The sequence below is a fragment of the Hyperolius riggenbachi genome, chromosome 10 (assembly GCF_040937935.1).
Source record: "Hyperolius riggenbachi isolate aHypRig1 chromosome 10, aHypRig1.pri, whole genome shotgun sequence".
Classification (NCBI taxonomy): domain Eukaryota; kingdom Metazoa; phylum Chordata; class Amphibia; order Anura; family Hyperoliidae; genus Hyperolius; species Hyperolius riggenbachi.
In genome coordinates, this window is record NC_090655.1 from 251819467 (window position 1) to 251842199 (window position 22733).

General features: G+C 44.0%; 2 protein-coding genes across 2 annotated transcripts in view; both read right to left on the reverse strand.

Annotated features, from left to right (window-relative positions):
* Positions 1–17225, reverse strand: part of LOC137535286 (zinc finger protein 585A-like) — a 301513-nt gene extending 284288 nt beyond the window's left edge. Inside the window, exon 1 of the mRNA XM_068257108.1 lies at positions 17168–17225. The gene's annotated coding sequence lies outside the window, so the exon portion shown is untranslated. The remainder of the gene's footprint in view (positions 1–17167) is intronic.
* LOC137535301 (zinc finger protein 605-like) overlaps positions 1–17241 on the reverse strand; it is a 28188-nt gene extending 10947 nt beyond the window's left edge. Inside the window, exons 1-4 of the mRNA XM_068257132.1 lie at positions 17168–17241; positions 15509–15587; positions 15282–15379; positions 14283–14793 (exon numbers count right to left, since the gene is read on the reverse strand). Of these exons, the coding sequence (XP_068113233.1) occupies positions 14283–14793; positions 15282–15379; positions 15509–15539 (640 nt within the window). The 5' untranslated portion in view covers positions 15540–15587; positions 17168–17241. The remainder of the gene's footprint in view (positions 1–14282; positions 14794–15281; positions 15380–15508; positions 15588–17167) is intronic.
* Between the last annotated feature and the right edge of the window lie 5492 nt (positions 17242–22733).

The following is a 22733-nucleotide window of genomic DNA, read 5'->3' on the forward strand; positions in this document are numbered from 1 at the left end:
TGTTTCTGGTTCAAAAGTGGGTTCATGCTTCCATCTGCTGAAAAGCTTTATGGAGATGAAGATTTCATTTTTCAGCACGACCTGGCACCTGCTCACAGTGCCAAAACCATTGGTAAATGGTTTACTGACCATGGTATTGCTGTGCTCAATTGGCCTTCCAACTCTCCTGACCTGAACCCCATAGAGAATCTGTGGGATACTGTGAAAAGAAAGTTGAGAGATGCAAGACCCAACACTCTGGGTGAGCTGAAGGCCGCTATAGAAGCATCCTGGGCCTCCATAACACCTGAGCAGTGCCACAGGCTGATTGCCTCCATGCCACGCCGCATTGAAGCAGTCATTTCTGCAAAAGGATTCCTGACCAAGTATTGAGTGCATAACTGAACATAATTATTTGAAGGTTGACCTTTTTTTGTTTTAAAAACACTTTTCTTTTATTGGTCGGATGAAATATGCTAATTTTTTGAGATAGGAAATTTGGGTTTTCATGAGCTGTATGCCAACATCATCAATATTAAAACAATAAAAGGCTTGAACTACTTCAGTTGTGTGTGATGAATCTAAAATATATGAAAGTTTAATGTTTATCAGTACATTACAGAAAATAATGAACTTTATCACAATATGCTAATTTTTTGAGAAGATCCTGTATACACAAATCTTACATCACTGAGTGCTTCTTTCTTATCTGGCACGTCTATTAATGAATTCTGTACCTTATGAGTAGGTGTTGTGTGAGTAGACGTGTGCTCTTATAGTATTCATTTATTCCATCTTTCTTTTTTATACGGTGTGTGGTAAACGTGTTATTCCACCTACACAAGCACTGTGAGATACTGATTTTTACTTGATGGCATCAAGACAACTGTGTTGAGAGTGATATAGAGGCTGCCATTTATTTCCTTTTAAAGGATACCTGAAGTGACATGTGACATGATGAGATAATCCATGTGACGCTGATAAGAAATCCAACTATAAAACACTTTCCTAGCAAATGGCTTCTGAGAGCAAGAAAGAGATAAAAAGGGGAATTTCTTATCAGTGAGGGTCACACTGTAGTCACTTCCTGTCAGTCACTTACATACCTGATATTTGAAGGGGAACTTCAGCCTAAACAAACATACTGTCATCAAGTTACATTAGTTATGTTAATTAGAATAGATAGATAATATAATCTCTTACCCTTCCGGTTTTAAAGGGAAGGTTCAGGGAGGGGGGTAAAAAAATAAAAATCAATAGCCACTTACCTGGGGCTTCCTCCAGCCCGTGGCAGGCAGGAGGTGCCCTCGCCTCCGCTCCGCAGGCTCCCGGTGGCCGACCCGACCTGGCCAGGTCGGCTGCCAGGTCGGCTCTTCTGCGCTCCAAGGCCCGGCACTTCTGCTTCCCATGCGGGCGCGCTGACGTCATCGGAAGTCCGCCGGGCTGTACTGCGCAGGTGCAGTAGTTGCGCCTGCGCAGTACAGCCCGGCGGACGTCCGATGACGTCAGCGCGCCCGCGTGGGACGCAGAAGTGCCGGGCCTTGGAGCGCAGAAGAGCCCGACCTGGCATCCGGCCTGGCCAGGTCGGGTCGGCCACCGGAGACCACCGGGAGCCTGCAGAGCGGCGGCGAGGGCACCTCCTGCCTGCCACGGGCTGGAGGAAGCCCCAGGTAAGTGGCTATTGATTTTTATTTTTTTACCTCCCTCCCTGAACCTTCCCTTTAAAAGAACAGGCAAATGTTTGTGATTCATGGGGGCTGCCATCTTTGTCATGGGGGCAGCCATATTTTTGGTTGAAAGGAGGTGACAGGGAGTAGGAGACACAGTTCCAACTATCCTGTGTCCTGATTACCCCTCCCAGCTGCACGCGCTAGGCTTCAAATCTCAAATTCAAAATGTAAAAAAAAAAAATTGCACCAAAACAGCAGAACAAGAACCACAACATCAGAAATCCCATCATGCTTTGCACAGCATCAGGGAAAAAAAGCCCGGGCAGTTTTTTTCTGTACAGCTAAAAATCACACCAAGACACCAAGTCTTTTCAGTGCTGCTGAGTCGATTTTTAGTCCCGAGGTTCACTTTAACTCTTCCAGGCAGAGAAAGAAAAAAAGGAACACAGCATAGTTATTTGTGTGCTAGGCACTGTACATACACATGTCTATCTCATCATGTCACATGTCACTTCGGGTATCCTTTAAACAATACCATTTGCCTGGCTATTCTACTGACCCTCTGCCTCTAATACGTTTAGCCATAGCCCCTGAACAAGCATGCAGCAGATCAGGTGTTTCTGACATTATTGTCGGATCTGACAAGATTAGCTGCATGCTTGTTTCAGGTGTGATTCAGGCACTACTGCAGCCAAACAGACCAGCAGGGCTACCAGGCAACTGGTATTGTTTAAAAAGAAATACACATGGCAGCCTCCATATCAAACTCCTTACAGTTGTCCTAGAATAACTTTATATAACCATTACTGCATTGTGATGTAAATGCTTCACTGTTACACTACATATTGTTGTTTTCTAAGGGAGATTGCCAACTTCATACAAGATTTTTTATATCCAATGATGCTGCTATGATATTTAGCCTTTTATTTCGTGTTGACTATAAATCTGAATAACAGGAGTCATATGTAATGAGTATTGAGTTTTACCCATCTATGATATGTCTACACCTTGACATATGGATTCACGTGTCCATGCCTTGTTTTTAAATTATGCAAGTTTGATGTAATTAAGTGTTTATGATTAATGAAGCAGTGGCCAGTCATCCCATATTTCATTTAGTCTATTGTGACTTGCATTGGGAATTCTGGTTCACTTTCTGAGCCTTGTCTGTATATGTTGCTATATGGGTTGGTTATCCCAAATTCCCTGATAAAGCTTCCTGATAAAGCAGCCGACTGAGAGCGGAGTTGGTGGTTGTTACAGGGGGGATTACAAGCTCACAGGGCAGATTAGAATGAAACAGGCAGCAGGGTAAGTGTATGTTCTCAAGTCCCTACTAGTATATAGTATTAATGAAAGCAGGTTGCTTCATCTCTGGTACACTTTAACTACTTTGGCCTCCTGGACGTACTAGCTACGCCCAGGAGGCCATGTGCGTGTACGCGCGCTCCCGGCCACGGTTTGTTAGTCTGGCAATCAGTGAATCAGGCTATGGTACCCGATCACTGATTCCTCTCCCCCGCTGAAAAAGCGACAGCTTCTCTCGGAAGCTTCGCTTTTTCTGGCTGTAACGTCCCACATGCGTCGCTCTAAGCGTACGTTACGCTTAGAGTGACGTCATGTAAAAAAACTCATGGCCGCCATCTTGTGGCCAAAAAGTAAAACTACAACTAAAAGTGAAAAAAATAAACCTCAAGACAAGACACATTTACATTATAAAACTATGGTTTACATCCCACCTTCCCAAAAATACTCAAATAAAATGTTTAATACAAAAAAAAAAAAAAAAAAAAACATTACAATAAAAAAAACAAAAACATGTAAATATTTACCTAAGGGTCTAAACTTTTTAAATATCAATGTAAAGATGAAATATTTCTAAAATGTTTTTATTTTAAACTTGTAAATAGTGATAGATGCAAAACGGAAAAAATGCACCTTTATTTCCAAATAAAATATTGTCGCCATACATTGTTATAGGGACATAATTTTAACGGTGTAATAACCGGGACATATGGGCAAATGCAATACATGAGTTTTAATTATGGAGGCATGTATTATTTTAAAACTATAATGGCTGAAAACTGAGAAATAATGAATTTTTTCTGTTTTTTTCTTATTCTTCCTGTTAAAATGCATTTACAGTAAAGTGGCTCTCAGCAAAATGTACCCCCCAAAGAAAGCCTAATTGGTGGCGGAAAAAACAAGATATAGATCAGTTCATTGTGATAAGTAGCGATAAAGTTATAGGCTAATGAATGGGAGGTAAAAATTGCTTGGATGCATAAAGTGAAAACGACTGAAGGCTGAAGTGGTTAAAGTACACTGCGGTCACAAAACATGCTGCTTGTGCAGTGTGGGCCTAACACTGGGTGTAAACAAGAGAACTGCTAGGCACTCGGATACTGGACATAATGGTTAACCAAGTGTCACAATGCTGCATAATGTATGCTACAGAATCTTGGCGACGCACTCAAGACAACAGAGAACAGTCCAAATGAACAAAGCAGAGGAAAAGTCTGGCACTGTCACTTTTAAACATTATCAACCTCTCTGCATCCTCTACATACTCTATTCTCTTTTACTGACCCTAAACTAACAGCTTATCATTAAAATATCACCTTAGCCTCAGCCATTGACTCTGTGGCTCCCTCCTACACAGTCTACCGACGCTGGGCCATTCGACAACCCTGGCTTACCGAGGAGATCAAACTACTGAAACGCCTCTCCCGGATAGCTGAACGGCGCTGGCGTAAAAATAACTTGCCTGAACATTTTCAAAGTTACAAAGAGGCTTTGCACACACTCAGACAGGCCCTCACAGCAGCCAAACATTCATACTTCTCCTCACTCATCTCCTTACACTCCCACAACCCTAAACTACTCTTTGCTACATTCAACTCCCTCCTCCGGCCCCCACCTCCACCTCCCACTCCCTGCATCTCAGCTGAGGACTTAGTCTCCTTCTTTAGTGATAAAATCACCAACATCCGTGAAAATTTTAACCAGCTGCCATATCCGAGTCTAAGGCCTGCCTCACGAACAAAATGGAGGAGATGAAGGCTGAGGTCGGCCTACTACGCCACGACTTATCTAATCTGCGTCAGCGGACAATAGAAGCCGAAAAGAGGATATCTGACCTGGAGGACACTACCCGCCGTATGCCACGGCAAATACAAGATCTACAAGACTCAGACACAGCGACATGGGAAAAGATAGACGACATGGAAAATCGTCTACGTCGTAACAACATACGTTTGATAGGCCTACCTGAACGTGCCGGAGGATCCGATCCAGAGGGCTTCCTGGAAAAATGGGTAAGAGACACCCTCGGTATAGATGGACTTTCTAACCTCTTTGCTGTTGAGCGTGCCCATAGAATACCGGGCCGCGCTCCGGCCCCGGGAGCCCCAGCAAGACCATTTATAGCCCGATTTCTCAATTTCAAAGACAGAGACGCAGTCCTACGTTTGGCCAGAGACAAGGGAGACCTGTCATACGAAAATGCTAAAATCCAACTTTTCCCTGACTTCTCCTTAGCCTTACAGAAACGGAGAGCCACATTTATGGACATTAAACGCAAGCTTCGGGAAAAGGGAATCCTATACTCCATGATTTATCCGGCGAGACTTAGAGTGATACATGAAGGGAAGACTCACTTCTTTGAGAATCCGAGAATGGCATCTGATTTTCTGGACAAACACCTATACCGTCGCAATTCTCCCAGGCGTCAAGACCCAGATCAATAGATGGGCCTGATGGTGGCAAGTATACTAACTCTTTTCTCCAATACCTAGTATGGAGACAGGACACTGATCTATTACATTCTACAGCGGTCAGAGTCTGTAGAAGACAGTTCGTGCTATAATGCTGTCATACAGCGAATATAGTTACTCTCCTGCAGTACTATTAATGTCAGATGACAGTTGTGCTCACTTAGGGGCCAAATTATAAGAGAGTTAATCCTTCTTCACTCAAGATGATATTTAGGCTTTTATACAATGGTGCCTTTTACTATTTTATGTAACCCTCCAACGGGTAATATATATGTGTCTCAATTTTCTAAAGTGTACAGCGGCCTATAGATATGCTGCATACCCCCGATGGTGGAGTAATCCACACCTGGATGATGTTAACTATACTTTGTTTTGTACTCGTGCATTATGAGAGTCCTGGATGTGGCCCCCCGGGTACACCCAATTGCAACTTTAAAATTAAGCATAGTACTATTCTCACTTCAACAAATATACAGGTACTAACACAGTACTCATTTGGGTTGCTTGGTGGGCTAACAGCCGGTTGTTCATGGTTATGTTTTCTGTTGTTGGTTGGGGGGTGGGGGGAAGGGGGGAGTAGGGGTCCCGTGGAGACTGGACGTGTATATACTTTTATCACTGTAAGAATTGATAAGTGCTGCTGGGAATATAAATGCCATATAGAACTTGATCCTAATGGGTAGAGAACTTAAGCTAATATCTTGGAATGTGCGTGGGTTGGGTACTTTAATGAAGCGGAACCTAGTCTTCTCTTTCATCCAAAAATATGATCCTGATATATTGATCCTTCAAGAAACTCATTTGACGTCAGATACAACGGGCAGAATGAGAAAAAATTGGATAGGCCAGTCTTATCATTCTGTATATATGTCTAATTCCAGGGGAGTGTCAGTAATTATTCATAAGCGCCTAAAATGGGAAGCCCAAGCGATTAAAACTGATCCTGGGGGTCGTTATGTATTTATCCACGTTTTAGTGGACTCTCTTCCACTTAAAATTCTAGCTACCTATCTCCCTCCGCCTGCTTCATTAGATGTACTTCGCCCTGTAATTCCATTGCTACTCAATGATGGTGTTACTTCTGTAATATGTGTAGGAGACTTAAATCTGATAATGGATGATAACATTGATAGATTTGTGCAGTCAGGAAATAGACAAAGTAAGAAACGATCCATACTGGCAGAATGGGCTTCCTCACTTGATTGGTCAGATGGTTGGCGGATACTACACCCAGACAAGCACGAGTACTCTTGCTACACTCCAGCTCAAAAAGCATTCTCTAGAATTGATCATCTACTAGTCAATAATATAGCTATACAACGCATTGAATCAGCTGAGTATTTAACAAGAGGTATCTCGGACCATTCGCCTTTGTTGGTAATATTGAGAATACATGAGGACATAGTTAGGCCAGTTTGGAAATTCAATCCTTTCTGGTTCTCTCAATTCCCGCTCCCTGATCGTACAATCCAGCAAATAACCCACTTCTTTATTAACAACACAGACTCTGCATCCATACCAATAGTCTGGGATGCCTTTAAATGTTGCATGAGAGGAGCACTGCACTCCACAGTTTCATTCATTAAAAGACAAAGTCAAGGAAAAGAAAATACACTTATGCATACGTGTTCTAATTTGGAACAAGAATATATCCGCCAGCCATCTGACAGTACTAGAAAGACCTGGTTATTGGCTCAAAGAGAGTTAAATATATTCCTCAATCACAAATCTAAGCAGAAGCTTTTCTTCAATAAGCAGTCCTTCTTTGAAAATGGTAATTTCACAGGGCGACTGCTTGCTCAAATGGCACATGGTCACAGAGGTTCATCAATAATTACTAGTATAACAAATCAGCATGGCCTAGTAGTCCGGTCTACACAGGAGGTGTTGCAATCCTTTGTAAAGTTCTACCAGGACCTGTACACTTCCCAAATAACTAAAACGTCTGAGGAAATTAGAGAATATTTGGCAGACTGTCAGTTCCCAACACTAGCTGAGGGACAGGTGAGGGAGTTGGAGGCCCCCTTTAGCCTTGATGAAGTGGAAATAGCCGTGTCATCCCTACAAGCTAACAAGGCCCCAGGCCCTGACGGCATCCCAGCAGACTTTTACAAGAGATATAAAGAACAAGTTGCTCCTGAATTGCTTAGATCCTTTTTAAATATTAATAATGAAACAGAAGTCCCTAAAAGCTGGAACCAAGCCACTATTATTGTTTTGTTGAAACCAGGCAAGGACCCCCTTTGCTGTGCGTCATATAGGCCCATTTCCCTGCTAAATGCAGACTATAAAATTTTTGCTAAACTTCTGACCAATAGACTTCGTAAATATATCTTAGACATTATACATACAGATCAGACAGGCTTTATGCCGGGTAAGAGTACATCTATTAACATACGACGCACCCTTATTCACTCTCAAATAGAGCATAATATCACGGGAGACAGGGCTTTGGTGTCTTTAGACACCATGAAAGCCTTTGATTCCATAGAATGGGAATTTTTATTTATATGCATGGAAAAATTTGGGTTTGGCCCCAATTTTATAAGTTGGGTACGACAGCTATATAAAGCACCGCAAGCTAGAATAGGAATCAATGGCCAAGTGTCAGATTTCTTTAGATTAAGACGAGGCACACGTCAAGGGTGCCCGTTATCACCATTTCTATTTGCTTTAGCAATTGAAGCACTAGCCATAAAAATTAGAAGTTCCCTTTTATTGAGAGGCCTCTCCATGGGATCACACACAGATATTATAGGCTTGTATGCAGATGACGTTATCCTATATTTAGAAGACACATATAGTTCCCTGCGAGAAGCAATGATAATTATAACAACATATGGCCAGCATTCAGGACTACGTGTTAATTGGGACAAGTCATGCATATTACCACTAGACAAAAATTCAATAAGTTTATCTCAAACTGAATGTCCGTTACAAATAGTACAACAGTTTAAGTACCTGGGAATTATTATCACTAAATCTCCCAAAGATTTTTACTCTGCTAATTTAGTACCGTTAATAACAGAACTGACATCTAAATGTAAAGCCTGGGGGAAGTTACCACTCGCAGTAATAGGAAGAGTTAATCTCCTTAAAATGATATCTCTACCAAAGATTCTCTATGTCACTCAACACTCAGCTATCCCCATTAAAAAGACCTTCTTCACTCAAATAAACAGTATAGTCTCTTCCTTTATTTGGGGTAACAAGAGAGCTCGCGTTAAGCTACAAACATTAATGAGGCCCACTACGGATGGAGGCTTAGCCCTCCCGGATTTCCACTTGTACTATCTAGCCGGGCAGTTAAGGTACCTACAAACCTGGATGCCCGATCAAATACCTGATCTCTCAGAGGCCCTTTTAATACAATATGCCATTAACCACAATGCTTTTGTTCTGCTAGAGTCTGGTGCTGGAGGGGCCCTGCTTCCTCTTGTTCCTCTGCATAAACTGGCCATACAGGTTTGGAGAAGTTGTAAAAAAAGCTATAAATATACGGGTCTGCCATCAGAGACACCTTTGTGGGCTAACCCAGCTCTTCCACACTTGATATCTCTGCCAGATCCTATCTTCTGGAAAACCAGAGGATTATATATAATACGTCAAATTACAAACTCTAACAAATGTATACTTACCTTATCCGAACTTAAATCCACTTTCCAGGTGCCTGACTCCGCAGAATTCAGAGTATATCAACTCAGGCATGCCCTCAAAAATCAATTTGGAATACAGTGCTTACCGATTTCTGACTACCCATTGATAGGAATACTTAGAACCCAGGGAGCACAGGGTCTGACGTCATATTTATACACACATTTACTGAATGGGAAAATAGAACACCAGACCATGGCAGGAGTAATTAAATGGGAAAATAATGGTATTATTATCCAACAGGACGAATGGGAGGATTTTTTTCTTTCAGTCAAGCAATCATCCACAGCAGCTCATAATAGACTTATACAACTATACATTATTCACCAGGCATACTGGTCTCCCGTAAGCATGTTTGCTAAAGGTCTGAAACAAAATGACATATGCCCCAAATGTGGTAGAGGAGGAGCAGATTTTTTTCATCTCATATGGCAATGTCCTGTTATAGCAGAATACTGGCGGCAAGTTGTGCTGCAGCTATCAACTATCATAGAGGCCACACTTACACTAGAACCTAAATTATGCCTGTTCGGCCTGATGGATGAGATTGATGGCCAACATCATTACCGTATATTTATACGTGAAACTTTATTCCTAGCCAGGAAAGCAATTATATTAAAATGGCTTTCTCCAGATTTCCCTACTGTAACCCTATGGCAAACCCTGGTTAATGAAGTGATTCAATATGAAAAAGTACTGTATTCCCACAGACAGTGCCCACAAAAATTTGGGAAAATTTGGCAACAGTGGTTAGATTCCCAGAGTACGGTTTAAACACAGAGATGAATAACATAGACACGTCACGCTTGTTTGGTGGGGTTTCCCCCCCCCCCCTCTCGTTCGCCGCTTGCGGCATCTTACTTTTCACTCTACTTACCTTTCTTTCTCTCCTATCCTTCCTCCTTCTTATTCTATTCTTTCCTTCTCTCAGGTTTAGTTGAGATATGAGGTCCATAGTTAGGTTGACCAGTATAGAATACTATATGTATATATATATATATATATTGACTTGAATATAATAATTCATTGCTAAGGTTACTCTCCAATTTTGTATTTTATTGCATCAAAGGATAAATAATATGTATTCAAGGACCAGACATATGTATATTAGATGTAATCCTTCATTTCCTGTATAAGCAACAATGTACACTGAATATCAGGTGGGATGTGGGTATGTTGCCTGCACCCACCTTGTTGTTGTTAAATCATTTCTTCTGTCTTATCATTAATAAAACGGATTTAAAAAAAAAAAAAAATTTTAACCAGCTGCCTCCTCCTTCCCTACATACACCACACCTTACATCCTCCCTGACAACCTTCTCACCACTAAGGCCTAGTGCACACCAGAGCGGTTCCGTTGCGTTTTTAGGAACGCTTGCGGCTGAGGAAACGCTTGGGTAATGTATTTCAATAGGCTGGTGCACACCAGAGCGGGTCGGTTTTAACAGAAACGCAAACTCCTGGGCTGCAGCATTTTTGGGATTTCGGAGGCGTTTCTGCCTCCAATGTAAAGTATAGGAAAAACGCAAAACGCTTGATAAAATACCAGATCAGAGCGGTTTTCCAGGCGTTTTTGTTACAGTAGCTGTTCAGTAACAGCTTTACTGTAACAATATCTGTAATCTGCTACACAAAAACGCTACACAAAACCGCAAAACGCTAGCAAAACGCTTCATGACAATAAGAAATAATAATAAGAAAAAAAGCTTCAAAAACCGCTAGCGTTTTGCGGATCTGCTAGCGGTTTTTGGTGTGCACTAGGCCTAACTGAACTCACCGTCTCCTCTCTCATCTCTAAATCACGTCCCACTACATGCCCCCTTGACCCCATGCCCTCTCACCTCATTACTCACTTATCCTCTACCATGTCACCTGCCTTAACCACCCTCTTCAACCATTCTCTCACCAGATGCATAGTTCCATCCTCCTTCAAACAAGCCCTTATAACGCCCATACTGAAAAAACCTTCTCTTGACCCCTCTTCCCTGCCCAACTACAGACCCATTTCTCTCCTCCCCTTCTCTTTTAAACGACTTGAGCGACACGTCTACACTGACTTAGTCCGTCACCTCACTGCCAATTCTCTGTTTGACGACCTCCAATCTGGATTCCGCCACAGCCACTCAACCAAAACTGCCCTACTTAAAGTAGCCAATGACCTGGCGACTGCTAAATCTAAAGGCTTCTACTCCATTCGTATCCTCCTAGACCTCTCTTCTGCTTTTGACACTGTGGACCACCCCATACTTCTCCAAATCCTCTTATCCATGGGCATCCAGGCTCTTGCTATCTCCTGACTTTTCTCCTACCTCTCAGATAGGACCTTCAGAGTTGCCTACTCCGGCACCACCTCCTCTCCCCGTCCCCTCACTGTTGGAGTTCCCTAAGGCTCAGTGCTCGGACCACTCCTTTTCTCCATCTACACATATGGTCTCGGTCAGCTCATCAGCTTCTATGGTTTCCAATATCACCTATACGCAGACGATACCCAGATCTACATTTCAGCACCTGACTTGGACACCTTAAGAGCTCGTGTCCCGGACTGTCTCAATGCCATCGCCTCCTTCATGTCCTCTCGTTTTCTAAAACTCAATATGGACAAGACTGAAATAGTAGTATTCCCACCTCACAAATCAATGCCCCTGCAAGACATCTCTTTTTCTGTTGATGGCACTTCCATAACGCCTGTCCCCCAGGCACGCTGTCTAGGTGTAATTTTGGACTCAAGTCTCTCATTCAAACCACACATTGACAAACTCTCCTCCTATTGTTGCATCCACCTAAAAAACATCTCCCGCATCTGCCCTTTTCTAACACAGGACACTACCAAACTTCTTGTGCATGCCCTGATCATTTCCCGACTAGACTATTGCAACTCTCTGCTCTGCGATCTTCCTGACAACCATTTAGCCCCGCTACACTCTATTATGAACTCTGCTGCACGACTCATCCACCTCTCCTCACGCTTCTCCCGCCCAGTCCCCCTCTGTCAGTCCCTTCACTGGCTGCCAGTTACACAAAGGATACAATTTAAAATCCTTACTCTCGCCTACAAAGCTCTCCACAACATAGCTCCTTCCTATCTTAATCAACTTATTTCCAGATACCATCCTACACGCAATCTCCGCTCTGCTAACGATATCCTTCTGTCTTCTTCCCTGATCACATCTTCCCACTCCCGCTTACAAGACTTCGCCCGATCCTCTCCCCTCCTATGGAACACTCTCCCTCAACACATCCGCCACTCACCCACACTTACTATTTTTAGGCACAATCTGAAAACTCACCTCTTCAGGCAAGCATACTGTCCTATCTTGGACACCGGCCACTAACCACCATTTATACCACCCCATACACAGCTCCCTTTACCTACTGCCCTATACCTTAAATGTTTAGACTGTAAGGCCTTTTGGCCAGGGCTCTCTTCCCTTTTGTCTCACAATGCTATGTAATGGGTGTACATACCTCCAACCTCTGTGTAAAATATGTTGTTAATTTGTTCACTGTTTTAGCTGTTATACCCTCTTGTCTTGTATCAACTGTTTGTATTGTATGCTTTGTATTGTTATACCCTGTATGCTATTGTACAGCGCTGCGGAAGATGCTGGCGCTATATAAATCGATAATAATAACTATTATTATTTTAATGATCTGAAGGAACAAGCAATCATGAGCAATGATGAGAAGGACTTATCCCATCCGGGTGGTTCTGTGTGCTGAGGGGGTGTAGACAGGGGGCGCCAGTGGGTGCACAGCCTAACGCCGTTTCACAGGGTGATGCCTAGCTTCTTCCGAGGCCAAAAACTTGCACAATGAGTGGTGCTGGGGGCAGCTGTTAAGTGCATCTCCCTCAGACACAACTTCCGGTCCTCCGGCTCAAGTCCCACCCCTTGACACACCCCCTGCTCACAGAACCACCCAGATGGGATAAGTACTTCTCATGATTGCTCATTGTGGTCGTTCATGCGTTTGCTGTGCATTCACCACACTGCTTGTTCCTACGATCATTAAAAGTGACAGTGCCAGTCTTTTCCTTTACTTTGTTCAATGGGCCTAACACTGCACTACAAAATCAACAGTGATGTGAAATGCTTTGTGTGACAATCTCAGGTGACACAACATTTCTACAGTACAACAGAACCACTCAATCACTTTATATTAGCACAGTGACAGACTGTAACAGTGACACAGCCACACATTACACTATACTAAACAGCTGGTGTATATAAGCTACAAACCACAAACAACAACAACAAAAATAACAGCAGGATCAGTCATCTAAAGGACTTTTGGAGTCCCTAGCTGGTGAACTGCAAGGAGCAGAACACATACGGAAGCAGCTACACTGCACTGAATAACAGAACCGTGTCAGCAAGCAATCTCTGTCCCTCAATCAGCAGCATAGCTCTCCCTACACTGACCCCAGCCTGTCTCTAAAATGGCTGCCAGGTTTGTGTCTTTTATGGGGAGTGTGGGCTGTATAACAAAAATGCTTAATTGGCTGTCCTGTCCCACCTGACTTGAGAGTAAAGGGCCAAAATATGGCTCCATGTGAACGTGAACCTCAAGTAAAGTTTGCGGTAAATGTCAATGGCAAATGTTTGCCGTGAACTGTCCACCGATGTGAACTGCAGGCCATCACTAGTCAGAAAATGCGTAGCACAGGATCTGCTGACATGTCCATTTGCCGGTTGCAGGCTCAATGAGAACCGAGCCTTACCACTTCCTCCTCCACCCAGTGGCTGGATAGCAGAGCAATTATAAATGCTTTATTATAGAAGCACTCCTGGCAAGGAACGAGCCATTTTAAGCCGAGTCCATGAACCACCATAAAAAGAGATTAAAAAACACCTGACACTGAACGATGACATAAGAGCATCAGCACTGGAACTAAATTAGCAGAAATGTAACACTTTATTAAGTTAGTCAGAACTGCTGAGAGTAGCAAAAGGCCACTGTTAAAGTCTCAGAGGAAAAGAGGGCAGCCCAGTGTCAGAATAAAGAGACCTTTCTCTTCCCCAGGGTGTCTGTACTGCTATTGTTAGCAAACTGTCACCAAAAACTATCAAGAATGATAACTATAGATGGCAAAAATCTAACATGAGCACATAGCATAACCCCTAATATGGCCAGTCTGTGAGCAGTGACAGTCATAAGAGCAATACAGATACACATTATTATATATTTACTGCTGATTACTCACCTGTTCTGTCCTCTGTAACAGTGTCCTCCTCTTTACTTGTCCTCATCATGTCACCCTCCTCCATAGACTGCTGATCACTCCTCACATACATCTCTTCTTCTTCCTCTTTACTTGTCCTCATCATGTCACCCTCCTCCACAGACTGCTGATCACTCCCCATATATGCCTCTTCTTCTTCCTCTTTACTTGTCTTCATCATGTCACCCTCCTCCATAGACTGCTGATCAATCTTCACATATGTCTCTTCTTCCTCTTTAATTGTCCTCATCATGTTACCCTCCTCCATGGACTGCTGATCACTCCTCACATATGTCTCTTCTTCCTCTTTAATTTCCTTCCTCGTGTCACCCTCCTCTGTAGACTGCTGATCACTCCTCACATATGCCTCCTCTTCTTCCTCTTTAAATGTCCTCATCATGTCATCCTTCTCCATGGACTGCTGATCACTCCTCACATACGTCTCTTCTTTTTCCTCTTTAACCACAGCACCTCCATGTACAAGTTCTCCACCCTAAGTGCACAAAGTAAGAGATAATGTAAAATGTGAACTCAGATAACACCATACGCAAAAGTAAATTGCTGACACAATGCAAGTAAACTCCTCTTACGCATGCTAATAAATTAGCGCAACTTAATGAAACCTCAGGGCAAGCTATTGGTGCTAGTGGCAGAGTAGCGTAGGTTACTTAGGAAGGAACGACCCTTCGACTTGCCGTGTGGTAGTGATGTATCACCTCCATAGTAGCAACCATGCTACTGAGGTATCGCGGTAGCAACACATCACTACCACGCGGCAAGTGAAAGGATCGGCCGTTGCTAAGTAACGCATGCTATGCTGCCACTAGCGCGTGTAGCGTGCCCCGAGGTTTCATCAAGTTGTGTTAATTTATTAGCGCACCTAAGAGGAGTTTACTCACACTGTGTCGGCACATTATCAATAGTGAATAAACCTCAATGTCATGTAGTTTGGCATCTCTGGGGATCCTCAGCCTCACCTACCTGATAATGGTGGAGTATAGTGGGATCTTCTTGTGCACAATCCTGGGAATAGATAGGACCTGTACATCTCTCTGGTGGGTTACCGTTACTGGATACATCTGTAGGAAACACACACTGACTGAGTACATTATCTCTATGTGTTTATCAGATGATGGGGAGGGGATGTACAATTAGGTGGACCTTCCGTACTGCTCTCTTATTTACAAGACATGAAAGTCTCCTCTTACCCAGTGATGTGAGGGGCGGCTGATTCTGCATCCTGGTGTCCTTGTAGAGGTCCTTGTGTCCTTCTATATACTGCCACTCCTGCATGGAGAAAGAGACATCCTGAAACCTTATAGGAACCTGACACACACAATGATACAGTCACCTCCAAGGCATATCTCTTGCTGTTACTGAATAATGTCCCATAATTCTCAGCACTGCTCACCTCTCCTGTCAGCAGCTCTATCATCTTCCTGGTGACTTCCAGAATCTTTAATTTTGTATCATCTACAAAAATAGCTACATTGCTTTCTACTGCATCTACTAGGTCTTTCATAAATAAATTGAAGAGCATTGGACCCAGTACTGACCCTTGTGGGACCCCACTGCTAACAGTCATTTTGAATAAGATCCATTGAACACAACTCTGTTTTCTGTCCATTAGCCAGTTCCCGTTCCATGCACAGACTCTTCCCCAGTCCTTGCATCCTCAACTTTTGCACCAGACTTTTGTGGGGAACAGTGTCGAAGGCCTTTGCAAAGTCCAAGTATATCATATCTACAGCATTCACAATATCCACATTAGCATTCACTACCTCATAAAAGCTGAGCATGTGAGTCAAACAGGACCTGTCCTTAGTAAACCCATGTTTATGCTGAGAAATTAGATTATTTTCTACTATGAAGTCATGTATAGTATCTCTTAGTAACCCCTCAAGTAGTTTGCACACAACTGACGTTAAGCTTACAGGTCTATAGTTTCCCGGATCTGATTTTTTTTGCCCTTCGTAAAGAAAACCTGTAATGAAGAAAGGTTTCCCTGAGGGGTACGTACCTTGTGAGGGGGAAGTCTCTGGATCCTAACGAGGCTTCCCCCAATCTTCTCTGTCCCTCCGTTGTCCGGCTGCAGCCCCCCCCCCCCCCCCCCGAAGTGCGATGATGTAAATATTTACCTCCCGAGATCCATCGCAGGTGTACTAGCAGATCTCCCTCTGGGTTAAGGCGGAAATAGCCGAACCCGATCGATCTGCTCTACTGCACGAGTCCTCTTGCGCCTGCGCTGTAGAGCAGATACGATCGGGTTCGGCTATTTCTGCCTTACCCGAAAGGAAAAGCTGCAACTGCGCCTGCGCTGGATCCCGGCAAGGTAAATAAATCAGCACTTATCAGGCTTGTCGGGGGAGCATTTCGGGATGCTTCGGGGGAGCCAGCGCTGGACTGCCTGCAGCTACAGGGATGGGGGCCTAAGGCTTCACAACACTCACCACCAAACCCCCCCCCCCCCCCCCCCCCCCCCAATGGGATTTTGTTTTTTTTGTTTTTTTGTTATACAGTCTCTTTAAATAATGGAAACATTTGGGCTGTACAGAAATAATGGCAATGCTGGGGACACAGGGAGGACAAGTCTATACAAGTTGGGCATGTTTTCATGTGATGTGACAGAACCGAATCATTATTAGGAACGTGAGATGCCAGTCATAATCTATGGCATGTGTTTGTTGTAGAGGGACCACCATAAAACTGGCAAACAAGTCACAGCAGTTATATAAACGTCTCTTGTATGGCAATTACTAAGGGGGGTGATCAGGATAGTGACAGGTGTACTATGACCTCCTCTGTAACAAAACATGTCCAACCCGACCTCTGCACTTCTCATTATATAACAGCAATAAGACAATTACCTCTTCCAACAACGTCTCCTCTCCAACTCTGCAGCGTCTGGTTCCGGTGTGTTACATCTCTTCCTATCTTTGGTTTAATTTTTTTCTTCCTGTGCGTTCCACCTGGGAGCGGTGAGCATGCCATCTTGTGGTGAATAGGATAACTGCAGCCTCTGTGGACCTCTGCACACAACCATTATGTAGCCATCAGAGGCATGAAAATAAAATATTTAAAAACAGAGTAAAAAGAAAAGGAAGATATGAAATTACCCCTTTTCAAGGAAAACACTTTAGAATGAGATAAATAATTATAGATGTATAGATTGTACAACCCCCGTTGTACTTGGCGAAATAGATTCTGATTTAATGTTCCAAAAAGCAACTCACATGGAACACAACACGTTTCTCAGGACTAGCTTCCACTTCCAGCTTCATCATGCAAATATTGAGAGCAAAATCACAAAAAGAGCCATAAGTAAGCCCAATGGATCAGTCAGAGTTATTTTTGCAGGATTATTTTGTGTAGGATTAGAGAATAAATTGCAAGCTTATGAAGACAACCTTATTTTAACCCTGATGGACCCGATTAATTCTCTGAAGGAGGTTGTACCGATTCTTGACAGTTTCTCCTTATGCACTAACTACAAGCTGCATGTAAAGAAGACACAGATCCTTAAAGAGGAACTGTCGCGAAAATCTTAAAATTTAAAACACATACAAATAAGAAGTACATTTCTCCCAAAGTAAAATAAGCCATAAATTACTTTTCTCCTATGTTGATCTCATTCACAGTAGGTACTAGAATTCTGACATTACCGACAGGTTTTGTGCTAGTCCCTCTCTCCATAGGGAATTCTCAGTATGGCCTTTATTCTTTATAAAGACATTCCCTGAAAAAGATTTATACAAAGATGCTGGCCAGCCTCCCTGCTCGCTGTACACTATTTTGGCAGTTGGACAGAGCAATTGCCATTCACTAAGTGCTTTTAAAAATAAAGAAAACCCTGAGAACCCCCTATGAGAAGATGGGCTAGTCCAAAAATCTGTCGGTAATGACAGATTTCTACTTCTTATTGTAAGTGACAGGAACATAGGAGAAAAGTAATTTATGGCTCATTTTACTCTGGGAGAAATATACTTATTTGTAGGAGTTTTAAATTTTAAGATTTTTGCGACAGTTCCTCTTTAACTGGGGATGTAGTCTTGAGATGGTGACCCCGGTCAATTATTTTATGGATTTCATTTGGCAGCCCAAGGAAATTACCTGCCTGGGGACCAAGGTCTGTAGCAACCCTCTAGGACTATTCTCTGCAATTTTTAAGGGTGTCTTTAAGTACTGTGCTGGTGCCTTGGAGAGGTGGAATAAACCAGCCTTTAACAGCATTGGCAGGGTGGCAATTATTAAGTAGAGATGGCTCGAACCTCTGATTTTAGGTTTGCGAAAAAAGCAAAAGCATGTCCTTTTACTGTAGTTGTACAGATACTGGTTGACGGCTTTCTCCAGTTGTAGCCGGCGGTTAAACATCAGGAGCATTGAATTCCAGCGTGTTGGGCTATCACAAATCAAACGCCTCACCGGCAAGTTGTTTCTCCACTGAATATCGTCCAAGCATGCCATGGCCATGTAGGACCGCCTGAAAATGCCCACACACCTTCCTGGACTGCTTCAGGACGTCCTGTAAGCCTGGGTACTTAGACACAAATCTCTGAATTATTAGATTCAGCACATGTGCCATGCAGGGTACATGTGTCAACTTTCCCAAATTCAAAGACGAAAGGAGATTGCTGCCATTGTCACACACCACATTACCGATCTCCAGTTGGTGCGGGGTCAGCCACTGATCCACCTGTTTGTTCACAGCAGCCAGGAGAGCTGCTCCAGTGTAACTCTCGGCTTTGAGGCAAGACATGTCTAAGATGGTGTGACACCGTCGTACCTGGCATGCAGCATAGGCCCTGGGGAGCTGGGGCTGTGTAGCTGGAGAGGAGATCACAGCACCAGTAGAGTTGAACTGCCACGCAGCTGAGGAGAAGGATGATGACAGTGAAGAGGATGTAGCACAAGGAGTAGGAGGAGAAGGAGAGGAGGTGGCAGCAGGCCTGCCTGCAAACCGTGGAGGTGTCACAACTAGGTCCGCTGCACAGCCACGTACTCTCTGCGTGCCAGCGGTCTCCAGGTTGACCCAATGGGCTGTGTAAGTTATGTACCTGCCCTGACCGTGCTTTTCAGACCAGGCATCCGTGGTCATATGGACCCTTGACCCAAAGCTGTGTACCAGAGATGACACCACTTTCCTTTTAACTTAACCCTCCTGGCGGTCTATTAAAAACCGCCAGGGGGCAGCGCTGCCGTTTTTTTTGAATTTTTTTTTTTTAAATCATGTAGCGAGCCTAGGGCTCGCTACATGATAGCCGCTGCTCAGCGGCATCCCCCCAGCCCCGCCGATCGCCTCCGGCGATAGGCGATCAGGAAATCCCGTTCAAAGAACGGGATTTCCTGGAGGGCTTCCCCCGTCGCCATGGCGACGGGGCGGGATGACGTCACCGACGTCATGACGTCTAAGGGAGACCCGATCCACCCCTTAGGCCAGGCAGCGCAGGGGTCTAGGGGGGGGGACCATGCGGCACGACGGATAGCGGCGATCGAGTGCGGGGCGGCGGCGATCAGTGTGCTGACGCAGCTAGCAAAGTGCTAGCTGCGTTCAGCAAAAAAAAAATCACGCGAATCGGCCCAGCAGGGCCTGAGAAAAGCTCCTGCGCGGCTTACCCCGAACTACGTTAGGGGTTACCGCCAGGAGGGTTAATGGTACAGTTTGGGTATCAGCTTTTTTGAGAAATAATTTGCGGCCTGGTATCTTCCACTGTGGTGTCCCAATCACCATAAATTTTTGAAAGGCCTCAGAGTCCACCAGCTGGTATGGTAACAGGTGGCAAGCTAACAGTTCCACCAAGCCAGCTGTCAGACGCCAGGCAAGCGGGTGACTGGCAGACATTGGCTTCTTCCGCTCAAAGATTTCCTTCTTGGTCACCTGGCTGCTGCTGTGGGCAGAGGAGCAGGAACCGCTCAAGGTCAGAGGTGGAGTGGAGGAGGGTGGCTGTGAAGGTGCAAGGGTCATGTGCCTTCATAAGGCAGTTGTCCCTACGCGGGTGTTGGCCTTTCCACAGCTCAATATTTGGTGGCAGAGAGTACAGATGGCATTGCTCTCATATGAGGCAGAAACACAAAACAATGTCCACACCGCTGAGCCCTGGGGTAATGGCACTATGGTGGCATAGCTCACAACACACCCGATTTGGGTGGGACCATCCCGGTTCCCGCCCCACTAATCCCAGTACCCACCCCCTCCCTCTGATGTCCCGAGATTCTTCTTGCATTCTCCCTCCCTCTCCTCTCCGAAGGAAGCACTGTGCTGCTGACTGTATGGGGACTGTCTAGTACTGCTTCAGAATGTGCCTGCCCATATCCACCTCCTGATGTGTCAGCCCCCATTCAGCTCTGCCCAGTTCCTGTTCAGCACAAGGTAAGCTTAAAACTTTGTGCCGTAGTAGTTTCTGTGGATGGAAGGAGAGGAGAGAGCTGCCTGTGTCTCCCTGGTGCTGTACAGTGCCACATGCTTTCTGGCAGCCAGACACAGGCTGCATGGCCCTGCTCTGTACAGCACACAGGAGACAGACAGCATGACTGCAGCCAGCTCTGCTCCTCTCCTGCCAGCCACACACAGGACAGGAAATGTGAGTGTTTCTGCTGAGCCTCACATCTGAGAAGCCTGTAATATGGATGATGTTGCAGCCGCTGGGACTGCTGGGACATGATCAGATAATGGGATGATTTATCAATGAGCCATGTGAGAGTCTGATTAGCTAGAAGCTAAAACCCCCATTTTTCAACAAAGTTTTATACTAGCTAGATGGGCTCATATGATAGAGCAGGAATTACAGATGGACTACCCTGCTGCTGTCAGAGGGACTGTAAGTGTTCATATATATGCTCATAATTCATTAAAGCAACCCTGCAGCTGCTGGAAGAGATGTTAAACAGCTAACAGAGCTTCACCCCACCAGATAAATGTTGCCAATGTACATTAAAGGGCAACTGTAATCAGAGGTGTATGGAGGCTGCCATATTTATTTGCTTTTTTTTTTTTTTTTTTTTTTTTTAATAATTTTTATTCAAAGACAGCTTTGTAACAGTCATAACTTATACATTTTCACAATAACGAAAATGATAGCACAACAGAGTATTCATGGTGTTAACAGTTACAAGAATATGATTAAAGTGAACTCGTAAGTCTAATTACATTTTACACATTTTAGCTTTCTTTTTCTTTTTTTTTTTTTTACCTATACATAACATAAACAGAACAGTCATTGCCAGGTTGTGAGGGCTCCGAAATAAAAATGACCTATATTTAGGATAACCACAGGAGCTCAAAGAACTGATAAATTAACCCAATAATGTAATACGTCATCTTTCCCTCCCCGGAGGAAATGAATCTAGTCAAATTTAGCTCAGCAATGGCATTAACAATATCTTAAAGTACAATGTACAGATCCAAATGATGTTATTGTTCCCATCACACCTTATCATCGACTTATTTGCTTTTAAACAATACTAGTTGCCTGGCAGCCCTGCTGATCTATTTGGCCCAGAAACATGCATGCAGCTAATCTAGTTAGATCTGACAATAATGACAAACACCTGATCTGCTGCATGCTTGTTCAGGGCCTATGGCTGAAAGTATTAGAGGCAGAGGATCAGCAGGATAGCCAGGCAACTGGTGTTGTTTAAAATGAAAAAAAATATGGCAGCCTCCATATACCTCTCACTACAGTTCTCCTTTAACTTCCCATACACTGTACAATGTTGTTCAGTCTTACATCATCTTTGTAGTATGAGTTTAACGTGTGTGGGGTGAAGAATAGGGAGGAAAATTAGTGGAAATGCAAAGGCTAGGACAGGTTGTCACTAGAGATGATCTAGTGTGAGTACTGGGTTAGGAGCACACAATGAGGAGAGGTGCAGGGAAGTATAGTATTATGGTGTGTGATGAGGGAGGAGGGTGATGGGAGTGAACACCTACTACCTGCTGTTGCCCAGAACCCACTGAATGGATGGCAGCATAGCACATACCTGCATTAATTTGCACTCACTACAGCAATGCCAAACTTTATTCCTGCTGACTTTACATACTGCTTTTGTTTTATTTGAATAATGTACCTTTTGCTGATTAATTCTTTACCGTATGCATGTTTTGGGGTATGATGTGGGCGTGGTTGGGGGTGTGGCAAGGGCGTGTCTTAAGTGTCCCTCTTTCTTATCTCAGAAAGTTGGGAAGTATGTGGTGGCGTCAGCACCTGACGTTGAAGGGCATGTTGGCTGGCTGTCCATAGGTGGCGATACATGCCACCGGACACTGCCACAAGCGGTTTCTGACAACGAGCTCCCCCTGCTTCTTTCAGCAACTCCTCTCCTCCTACTCCTCTCTGACTCCCCCCTGATCTGTCCCCCTGGTCATCATGTCTATTAGGATCCAAAGTGACATCCATGCCAGTATCATCATCATCGTCATCATCATAATCATCCTCC